Raw genomic sequence first — 11623 nt, 5'->3', positions numbered from 1 at the left:
AGAGACACAGACACACACAGACAGAAAGACACAGAGACACAGACACAGAGACAGAGACACACACACAGAAAGACAGAGACACACACAGAGACACAAACACATACACAGAGACAGAGACAGAAATACACAGAGACCCACCTGTCAGTTTCAGGTTGCCTTCACTTCCTGAATTCATAGCTGCAATTCACCACGTCCTCACTCTCTCTGCTACACTGCCAGGAAGCAAGGCCACACACACCATTAGATCCACACACAGAGAGAGAGAGAGAGAGAGCTCCAAACGCTCAAACTCCGTCCCCCAGCCCCTCCCGGCTTTTCGTTTCCAAACTCCTCCCAGGAACAGAAAGCTGGTTGCGCGGAGTCTCTGTTACAGGAGTTGGGAGAGGAGGGAGAGAGAGAGCTGTGTTGTGAAGGCATACAAAGGGGCTCCCTGCTCCCAAGAACCACATCTTTGTCGGCCCTCTGCCTTAACATGTTACACAGTCACACCCCCGGGGTGCTATACAAACGCACGTACCTCGGTAAAACTGCAGACACATACCTGGGGTGTGTGTTTGTGTGATTTTCCCCAACGCAGTGATCAACGAGTGCCCAGACAAATTCCTTGAATCTGCGCCCTCTGGTTGCTCGTCAGATTATATATTCGTAGAAATCCAAGCGATTTACAGTCCCTGGGCTAAAACACAGCAACCAATTTGAGACTTGTGCCAGAGTCGCACCATTTCTGATCTGTGTGCCTCAATATACCCTTTCTGGCTGACTCAGTTAGTAACTTACAGTGGGAAGGTCTGATCTGACCTTGTGCCTGTAACACAGGGGTTGGGTGGGAGACAAAGAAAAAACTCCTCTCATCCACCTTTTTCTTGCCCTCCCTGCTGCCTGTAACAGGGCTTCCCCACAGCAAACCCCTCAGACCCATCACATTAATCTACCCAGGGAATTATTCACTGTGGGTTTTGGAGAGGCATCGCCATCACTAGATTCATCAATCCAGAAACTCGGCTAATGTCCTGCGCTCAATTCCTACCACTTCAGGATTGAATGTAATGAAAAATAATCCGGAATTAAGAACCTATTGCTGACCGTGAAGCCATTTTCAGTAAAACTCCATCTGTTTCACAAGTGAAATCTGCCATCCTTGCCTACATGGGACTCCAGATACACAGCAACGTGGAAACAACTCAGTTATAGAGTCGTAGAGCTGTATGGCACAGAAACAGACCCTTTGGTCCAACTCGTCTGTGCCAACCAGATATCCTAAATAATTCTGGTCCCATTTCTCAGCATTGGGCCCATCATTCACGTACCCATCCAGACGCCTTTTAAGTGTTGTCATTGTACCAGCCTCCACCACTTCCTCTGGCAGCTCGTTCCATACACACCCCACCCTCTGTGTGAAAAAGTTGCCCCTCAGCTCCCTTTTAAATCTTTCCCCTCTCACCTTAAACCTATGCCCCTCTAGTTTTAGACTCCCCCTATCCTGGAGAAAAGACCTTGACTATTCACCCTATCCATGCCCCTCATGATTTTATAAACCTCGATAAGGTCACCCTTCAGCCTCAGACGCTCCAGGGAAAATAGCCCCGGCCTATTCAGCCTCTCCCTGTAGCGCAAACCCTCCAAACCCAGCAACATCCTTGTGAATTTTTTCTGAACCCTTTCAAGTTTCACAACATCCTTCTGGGAGACCAGAATTGTACGCTGTATTCCAAAAGTGGTCCTAACCAATGTCCTGTACAGCTGCAACATGACCCTCCCAACTCCTATACTCAATGCACTGACCAATAAAGGCAAGCGTACCAAACACCTTCTTCACCGCCCTGTCTACCTGCAACTCCACTTTCCAGGAACTTTGAACTTGCACCTCGAGGTCTCTTTGTTCAGCAACACTCCCCAGGACCTTACCATTAAGTGTATAAGTCCTGCCCTGATGTGCCTTTCCCAAAATGCAGCCCCTCACATTTATCTAAATTAAACTCCATCTGCCGCCCCTCGGCCCATTGGCCCATCTGATCGAGGTCCCGTTGTACTCTGAGGTAACCTTCTTCGCTGTCCACTACAGCCTCCAATTTTGGTGTCATCTACAAAGCTGTATCAATCACTACAAAGAAATGGCTATAAAGAGATGAAACTGGGAGGTCTACCTGGCATTGACCTAGGCACCGGAAAAGACAACAGCAGAAACAGCCCTGCGAAGTCCAGCTGGGAGGCTACAGCCAAAATCGAGAGAGTTGTGTCACAGATCAATATCCTTAGACAGCACGGTCCAAACCCACTTCCATCCAGAAGGACCAAGGGGGCAGCAGATACATGGGAACTCCACCCCCAACCCCCTGCAGGCCCTCCCAGCCCCTCACTGTCCCTGACTTGGAAATATATCAGCCGTTCCTTCAGCGTCGCTGGGTCAGAAACCCTCCCTAACGGTTGACCCACAGCTACATGGACTGCAGTGGTTCAAGAAGGCAGCTCAACCCCACCTTCTGTGGGGGTGGGGGCAACTGAGGGTTATAAACGCTGGGCCCAGCTGGCGATGCCCATGTCCCACAAATCCATGTTTTCCGTATCTGCTCCGGTACTGTTCACTCTCCCTCCTTAGCCCCTGCTTGTTCCTCAGCTACGTGCTGCCCCAAAAATGCAGGGACAGACAGTACATGGATGCAAGTTCTAACTCTCCGTCTCTCTCAGTGCACTTTCATATCCAATCCAGGGTGAGCAAAATGGTGATTCAGCTGGTTACGTGAGGAGAACAGTTCTAATTGGTAAGTAGAGTTGAGACTTAGATAAATTGGAGAGATTAACTTTGCAGCCAGATAATTGTCAAGTTAATATGGCAAGTCTGTAATTAGACCGTGCACACACTTGTACCTCGTGGTGTTTCCAAAGCCTCCGCATTATTGACCCACAGAAATAAACCGGTTGTTGTTAGACTTGAAAAGGCTCAGAGAAGATTTACAAGGATGTTGGAGGGTTTGAGCTACAGGGAGAGGCTGGGGCTGTTTTCCCTGGAGCGTCGGAGGCTGAGGGGGTGACGTTATAGAGGTTTATAAAATCACGAGGGGTTTGGATAGGGTGAATAGACAAGGTCTTTATCCCCCAGGGTAGGGGGAGTCCAAAACTAAAGGGCATGGGTTTAAGGTGAGAGGAGAAAGATTTAAAAGGGACCTGAGGGGCAACTTTTTCACGCAGAGGGTGGTGCGTGTATGGAACGAGCTGCCAGAGGAAGTGGTGGAGGCTGTTACAATGACAACGTTTAAAAGGCATCTGGATGGGTACGTGAATGATGGACATGGACCCAATGCTGACAAATGGGACTAGATTAATTTAGGATACCTGGTTGGCATGGACAAGTTGGGCCGAAGGATCTGTTTCCGTGCTTTACATCTCTTGATGACTGAGACGTCAATGTTCACACTTTGTCTGTTAGAGATGCTTTCGTTTCCTGGGTACAGTGAAAAGCTTTGTTGGTGAGCAGTACAGGCTGATCATACAGATCAGAGGGTGCTTAAACAGAACGAGGTATACAGGTTTACGACAGCACAGGAGGTGCACAAAACAAGATCAACATGATTTGAAGTTAGAGAGTCCATTCATCAGTCTCATAACGGCCAGAAAGAAGCTGTTCCTGAACCTGCTGGTGTGTGTGTTCAGGATTCTGTACCTTCTGCCTGATGGGAGAGATTGTAGGAAGGCATTACCGGGGTTTGATGGGTCTTTGATGATGCTGGCAGCCTTTCCAAAGCTGTGTAAGTAGATTCCATGGATGGAAGATTGGCTTCTGTGATGGTCTGGGCTGTGCACACCACCTTCTGTAGTTTCTTACCGTCCTGAGCAGAGCAGTTGCCATACCAGGCCGTATGCACCTGGGCAGCATGCTTTCAACGGGGCATCTGTAGAAGTTGGTGAGGGTCCTTATGGACATCCCAAATTTCCTGAGCTTGCCTGAGGAAGAAGAGGCGTTGTTGTGCCGTCTTAACCATCGCACTACGTGGGAAGTCCAGGACAGATTTACTGTCACTGCAAGGAACTTGACCCTCTCCACCTCAGTTCCACTGATGTAGATGGGGGCGTGTTCTCCTCCTTTCTTTCTGAAGGCGATGATCAGTTCTTTAGTTTTGGCGATATTGAGAGACAGATTGTTATCATCGCACCACGTCACCAAGCCCTCTGTCTCCTTTCTGTAGTTTGACTCATCATTGTTAGGGATCTGCCCCACTATGGTGGTACTGTCAGCGAACATGTAGATGGTGTTGGTTTGGAATTTGGCAGGCACAGTGGTAGGTGTGCAGGGAGTACCGTAGGGGGCTGAGGACATATCCTTGGCGCGGCTCCAGTGTTGAGTGTTACTGTGTACGAGGTGCAGTTACCTATTCTCACTGATTGTGGCCTGTGGGTCAGAAAGCTAAGGATCCAGTTGCAGAGGGCAAGGTCATGCAGTTTTGAGATCAGTCTGGAGGGGAGAATGGTGCAGAAGACGGGGCTGTAGTCAATGAGCAGGAATCTGATGTAGGTGTCTTTGTTCCAGGGATGAGCGCAGGGCTAGGGATATGGTATCCGCTGTGGATCCGGTAGGCAAACAGTAGGGGATCGAGGCAGGTTGGGAAGCTGGAGTTGATGTGGGCCATGACCAGCTTCTCAAAGCACTTGATGATTATTGAAGTCAGAGCCACTGGGCGGTAGTCATTAAAGCACACTGCATGTGTTTTCTTGGTAACGGGGATGATGGTGGTTTTCTTGAAGCAGGTGGGGGCTTCAGGTGGTAGGAGGGAGAGGTTGAAAATGTCGGTGAATACCTCCGCCAGTAGGTCTGCACAGGATCTGAGAGCTCGGCCGGGGACACCGTTTGGGCCCGTCACTTTCCTTGGGTTGATTCCCGGGAAGATTGATCTAATTTCTGAGGCGGTGACAGAGGGAACAGGTGTGTCAGGGGTTGTCAGGGCAGATGTTACTGGTGGTATTCTGCTCAAATTGAGCATAGAAAGCATTGGGCACGTCACAGAGGGATGTGTCTCTGTCGGCCATCTTGCTCTGCTTCATTTTGTATCCCGCAATGTTGTTTCAGCCTTGCTATAGGCGGCGGGAGTCTATTTGGTAGGTTTGGGCCTCTAACTTGGTCTTGACCTCCCTGATGGCTTTGCGCAGGTCATATCCAGATTTACTGTACTGGTCTGGGCCGTCCAACTTGAATGTTGCCCGTCTGGCCTTCAGTAGGGGGTGGATTTCCCGGTTCATCCAAGGTTTCCGGTCAGGGAATACTCGGATTGACTTCTTTGGCGAGCATCGCTAATCAGTCACTTTATCTGAATTTACAGAACGCCTGGTTTATGTAGCCCAATCTTTGTCCCGCACTCTCGTTCGCTTGGAGATTCAGGCTCTGCTCTTTCTGGTGGTCACAAATTACTTCCGCCCAGCTCCCATTTTAGAACGAGATTTCTTTCTAAGAGAAAATCAGCTTCCTCTAATCGGCCAGTTAGATATTGAAACTAGTGCAGTCAAACCCTTTCCTGGATTATACCAAGTATAATCCTCTTTCCTGTGAGACTGTGTTTTACAAAATGCTTTAGCACGGCCTTGAGGGGAAATGTTGGCCGCTGTGTACGTTAGGGAGGATATTTCTGGAAAGAAAAGTTAGCCAAAACGTTTCATCTTGGATTTATGAGGACAATTTTGTATTTATTTATTCATTGAGGGTAAAACTGAACAATTATTCAGTTATGATGTGGGTGTCTCCGGCTAGGCCAGCATTTATTGCCCATCCCTATTGTGGGGAGGCGATGGCCGAGCTGGACTGTTAATCCAGAGACCAGATAATGTTCTGGGGACCCGGGTTTGAATCCCACTGCGGCAGATGGTGGAATTTGAATTAAATAAAATATCTGGAATTAAGAATCTAACGATGACTGTGAGTTAATTGTCAGGGAGGAAATATCCATCAGGTTCACCAATGCCCTTTAGGGAAGGAAACTGCCATCCTTACCTGGTCTGGGCCTACATGTGACTCCAGACCCCACAGCAATGTGGTTGACTCTTAACTACCCTCTGGGCAATTAGGGATGGGCAATATATGCTGCCAAGCCAGCAATGCCTTCATCCTGTAAATGAATTAAGGGGGAACAAAAATTGCCCAGAGTCAACCACATTGCTGTGGGTCTGGAGTCACATGTAGGCCCAGACCAGGTAAGGATGGCAGTTTCCTTCCCTAAAAGGCATTAGTGAACCAGATGGGTTTTTCCCAACAATTGATCATGGATTCACGGTCGTCATTAGATTCTTAATTCCAAATATTTTATTGAATTCAAATTCCACCATCTGCCATCTGCTATGATGGGATTCGAAGTCGGGTCCCCAGAACTCTGGATTAGCAGTCCAGGGATAATACCGCTAGGCTGTTGCCTCCCAAAGTTTTTGATCTGTGTGCAGGAAGTTGGGGTGGGGGAGAGAAAAAGTTGAAAGAATTGCCAAGATAGAGCGAAAACAATATTTACATTGTCTGAGGGGCTGGTGCTAATTGGTGCCAACTGAGTGGCAGCACCTCTACCATCCTGTTTGCTTGGCACTCGCGCAGACCTTCCAGGTGAGAGCGGGGGGAAAAGCTTCTTTCTTTGGGAACACTCGCACCAAACAACTTTTATCAAGGCGTTAGAGCAGGGTGAATGGATTGGGACAATTTGAAGAAAGGACCTGGCATTAAATTTGTGCCATTTCGGACAAATGGCAGTTGGGGTGGTGGGGGGGGCGCGGAATAAAGAAATTTGATTTCTCAGCACTGATAAAGACCCGCGGGGCCATAGCGCTGTCAGGGCTGAGTCTTTTATCAGGCAAAAGTGTTTGTGTTGCTGGGTCCAGCTGCTCCCTTCCTTCTTCCTCGCCCTTTTCAGCTACTTTCCTTACCTCTTCCTTCTTTTCTTCATTTTCTTCCTGTCGCCGCAAAGGTGGAGAAGGTGACCTTTCAGGGGAGGGGGTTGTGGAGTGGGACTCTTGGCGAGCGAGGGCCTGGCCTGGTAGCGGAGCCAGAGTCTCTTGGTAGGCCCGGAGTCAGGGTGGGGAGGACCCCTGGTAAACTGGGAGTGGGGGAGGCAGCAGCGGCTGGTTGCAGTAGGCCCAAAACCAGGAACCCCTGGAAACGGCTCAGCGGATCTGGGGTTTCCTGACTGTGGTGGGGGGGGGGCGGTGGTGCAAATGGGGGTTAAGCATGGGCGGTGATGATGGCAAGATGGGCCCAATGGTGAAGATATGGCACCTGGAGAGTGGCAGCTCCCAGGTTGGTGGGTTTGGCACAGGTGAACCAGCTCAGGGCTCGTGGTGAAGATGGGAGAATGATGATGGGCTCCCTTCCAATGATGTCGTTTTATTCTCAAAAACCATTCAACGTGGTGCTGGACTACGGCGACAACTGAAATCATTCATCGTATTTTGCCAAGTCATGCTCTCTAAAATGTGAACGACGATCAATGATTCAACTCAGGATGTTGCACGATAAGGACCAAAGGCGGGAAAGTGTGGTTGAGATACTATTTGGCCATGATCTAACTGAATGGTGGAGCAGATTCAAAAACAAACTTGAAAAATTTGCAAGATGTCGGGATAAGACTGGTCGAGGTTCCGAACTGGCCCCTTGCACTAACAAGCCACTCTCCCTACCCCCTACCCGGTCAATGTTCTTCCCCCTTTTCCAACGAACTGTTCTGCCTGTTACCCGCCGTCGTTGCAAACTATTTTCCGCGCTTGGAAACGCCGGCGTGATCCAGCCCTGCAAAACAGGAACCCTGTCCCATTGTGGATTGGCTAAACATAAACCCGCTCGCCTAGAAAAGAAAGGGTGCGGAGTCTCTCATAAGTTGGCGGGGAAACAGGAAATCGATCGGGCTGCACTGGCATACTGGTATTTTGTCACCGTCACGTTCTTACTAAAGAATATTCCATCTGCAGAAGCGAATTGCACAACAGTTCCCACATGATGTTACATAAAGTCCATGTCCTTTCAGCATTTGGCAGGCTGAGGCTTCTCTATAGAAATCACATTTGCATTGCACTTCTCACAAGAAGATCAGGAGTTGCAAACAGCCGAGGAATTCTAGACCAGGAATTGTCAAGATGGCACCGGGGGTATCAGTAACACAATGTCAAGTATTTCAATTCCAATTTCGATTTCGATTTTGATTTGGATTTTGATTTTCATTTTGATTTGGATTTGGATTTGGATTTGGATTTGGATCTCGATTTTGATCTCGATTTTGATTTCAATTTGGATTTTGATTTTGATTTCAATTTCAATTTAGATTTTGTTGTCACGTGTAGTCCAGGACAGGATTGCAGTGAAAAAGTGGACAATGTTACCACACACCGCACCACCTGAGGTACAAAGTGCCCAGTTGCAAAACCTTACAGAAAGGTAAAGAAATAAGTTGAAAAGCTCAGCACTAAAGTCTCCTGAGGATGGATAAAAGAGACAAAGTTAAAACGCCAAATGTTGTGGTCCTTTCTTAAGCCATGGGCCTGCAGATGCTCCAGGCCGGGATTTTCCCCCCAGATGGCTCGCTCTGCCCCAGGGCTGGGTTATGACCCACCTGGGGGCCCCAGGCCTCACCCGCCACAGCACCACGGCTGCCACCCACTACCACCTCGCTGCCGCTGCCATCCAGGCGTATGCTGGGACCCAGCTACTGCCATGCTCCATCACCACTAGCCCCCCCACCGCCCCACACACCCCACCCCCCACAGCTGCCTCCACGGCCCCCAAGTGTTAGGCAACAAATACCAAACAAGAAAAAGACCAGAAGAAGAAAACCGAGAAAACAGCGGAAAAGGGAAGGAAATATAAAAGGAAGGCGAGTGGAATGGATGAGATCCAGGCCCACACCATCGTCACCATCATTTTCGCAGCCTCTTGCGTTGCCTCAAGCTTTGGAAATATATGGGCACAACACAATCACTATCGAACTTATTCTGTCGGGGATCACCGTATTAGGGAACCACAGAGTTGAATTTCTTCAGACACAGAGGCACAGGTAACCCATCAGTGATTTTACGAGGGAAATAAACTTGCAGGACTAGGAGTCAGGACGTCATGTTGAGGTTGTACAGGACGTTGGTGAGGCCTCTTCTGGAGCACTGTGTCCAGTTCTGGTCGTCTCATTATAGGAAGGATATTATTAAACTGGAGAGGGCTCGGGAGAGATTTACCAGGATGTTGCTGGGATTGGGGTGTTTGAGTTATAAGGAGAGGCTGGGACTTTTTTCTCTGGAGCATAGGAGGTTGAGGGGTGACTTTATGGAGGTTTATAAAACCATGAGGGGCACAGATGAGGTGAATAGCAGGTGTCTTTTCCTGAGGGTGGGGGATTTCGAGACTAGGGGAGCACACTTTATGGCAAGAGGAGAAAGATTTAAAAAGCTCCTGAGCGGCAACTTTTTCACACTGAGAGTGGTTTTGAGTGTGGAGTGAACTTCCAGAGGAAGTGGTGGATGTGGGTACAGTTACAACGTTTAAAAGGCATTTGGATAAGTAAATGAATAGGGAAAGGTTTGGAGGGATATGGGCCAGGAGCAGGCAGGTGGGACTAGTTTAGTTTGGGATTATGGTCGACATGGACTGGTTGGGCCAAAGGGTCTGTTTCCGTGCTGTGTGACTCTATGACTAGAATGGGGGGGAGGGTGGGACTGATGGGATTGCTGAAGAGAGAGCTGACATGGACTTAGTGGGCTGAACGGCCACCTGGTGGGTCACAATGTTTCGTTTGAATCAAACTAATCCATTTCTCAAGAGTTTACACGAACGACACCCAAGACTAGCGACACTGTCAACTCTCAATACCGGAGCTCTGTGTATGAAACATGACTGTTGGGTCCCTGAGGGGCGACTATTTCAAAGAAATGGGTGCCCCGGAGAAATCCCAAGCCTTTCACAGCCGGTGGGATGTAGGTAACAATGTAGTCTATTCACATTCTGTAAATTTCCTCAAAACCAGAGAGATCACCTCAACATCAACAAACTTAGCATAGAATCACAGCATTGTACAGCACGGAAACAGACCCTTCGGCCCAACTTGTCCGTGCTGACCAGACATCCTAAATTAATCTAGTCCCATTTGCCAGCATTTGGCCCATATCCCTCTAAACCCTTCCTATACATGTACCCATCCAGATGCCTTTTAAATGTTATAACTGTACCAGCCTCCATCACTTCCTCTGGCAGCTCGTTCCATACACGCACCACCCTCTGTGTGAAAAAGCTGCCCCTCAGGTCCCTTTTAAATCTTTCCCCTCTCACCTTAAACCTATGCCCCTCTAGTTTTGGACTCCCCTACCCTGGGGAAAAGACCTTCACTATTCACCCTATCCATGCCCTTCATGGTTTTATAAACCTCTATAAGGTCACCCCTCAACCTCTGACACTCCAGGGAACATAGCCCCAGCCTATCCAGCCTCTCCCTATGGCTCAAACAGTACAGCTAAGCTCCTGTCCCCAGCTAGGCTGAGGCTTCAGGTCCCCAGCTAGGCCAAGGCTCCAGGTATGCAGCTAGGTCAAGGCTCCAGGTATGCAGCTAGGCCGAGGCTCCACTCTGCAGCTAGGCCAAGGCTCCAGGTCCCCAGGTAGGCCAAGGCTCCAGTCCCCAGGTAGGCCAAGGCTTCAGGTTCCCAGCTAGGCCAAGGCTCCAGGTACACAGCTAGGCCAAGGCTCCAGCTCCGCATGCTAGGCCAAGGCTCCAGCTATGTAGCTAGGCCGAGGCCCCATGTGAACAGCTAGGCCAAGGCTCCGGGTCCCCAGCTAGGCCTAGGCTCCAGGTCCCCAGGTAGGCCAAGGCTCCAGGTACAAAGAGCAAGGCCAAGGCTCCAGGTCCCCAGCTAGGCCGAGGGTCCAGGTATGCAGTAGGCCCAGGATCCAGGTCCCCAGGTAGGCCAAGGCTCCAGGTACAAAGAGCTAGGCCTGGGCACCCGACGGTGCCAGTCTCGACCCCGCGTGGAGTTCTTCTTCGCCTTCGGCGTCCAGGTATCCCGGCGGCAGGTCCTGCCCAGGAGTGGCAGTCTCAGCCCCGGCTTGGTGGTCTTCTTCGGCCTGCTCAGCGTTCCAGCGACTTCGGTGTGGCGGTCTCGTCCTGGAATGGTGGTCTTGTCTTCCATCAGCCCTTCGCTGGCTTTCCCCATCACCGGCTGAGATTACCACAAAGGACTCTCCTCCTTGATGTCTCCCCTCGCCTGAGGTACGGAAACCCTCAGGTTAATCCACCACCAGTCGTCCCCCCTCACTCTCTCTCTGACTCTGTAATGAGAGAGCAGCCCCCTATAGCCTGGTAAGACTATAGTGCCTTGTCTCTCCCAAGCCCCTAGCGATTAACTTTGTCTTAATTTTACATCTTTTTAATTATAACGTATGATTTCTGTCACTGACGACGGGCCTGATTTATAAAACTTTTCACTGTATCTTCCCTGTGAAAGTCCACTTGACTTACAATAAGTTTCCACTTTATTTTGCTTTGCAGAATAAAATGTTGCTAATTGCGTCAATGTTCCCCCTACTTCTTCCTGTCTGTCTGTCCTTCTATCCTCTCAGGTAGGAAGAGCAAACAATCTGAAGCATTTCGCTTGGAGTGCGGGTTGAATACCAGTGTGATCTAGTCATACACAC

The 11623-nt window shown here is 49.5% G+C and overlaps 1 protein-coding gene across 1 annotated transcript in view; it reads right to left on the bottom strand.

Annotated features, from left to right (window-relative positions):
* ggcx (gamma-glutamyl carboxylase) overlaps positions 1-470 on the bottom strand; it is a 32845-nt gene extending 32375 nt beyond the window's left edge. Inside the window, exon 1 of the mRNA XM_048618497.1 lies at positions 139-470. Coding sequence (XP_048474454.1) covers positions 139-175 — 37 coding nt within the window. The 5' untranslated portion in view covers positions 176-470. The remainder of the gene's footprint in view (positions 1-138) is intronic.
* Positions 471-11623: the final 11153 nt, after the last annotated feature.

This window comes from Rhincodon typus, chromosome 40 (assembly GCF_021869965.1).
Source record: "Rhincodon typus isolate 14 chromosome 40, sRhiTyp1.1, whole genome shotgun sequence".
Classification (NCBI taxonomy): domain Eukaryota; kingdom Metazoa; phylum Chordata; class Chondrichthyes; order Orectolobiformes; family Rhincodontidae; genus Rhincodon; species Rhincodon typus.
This window is presented reverse-complemented; position numbering and strand designations above follow the sequence as displayed.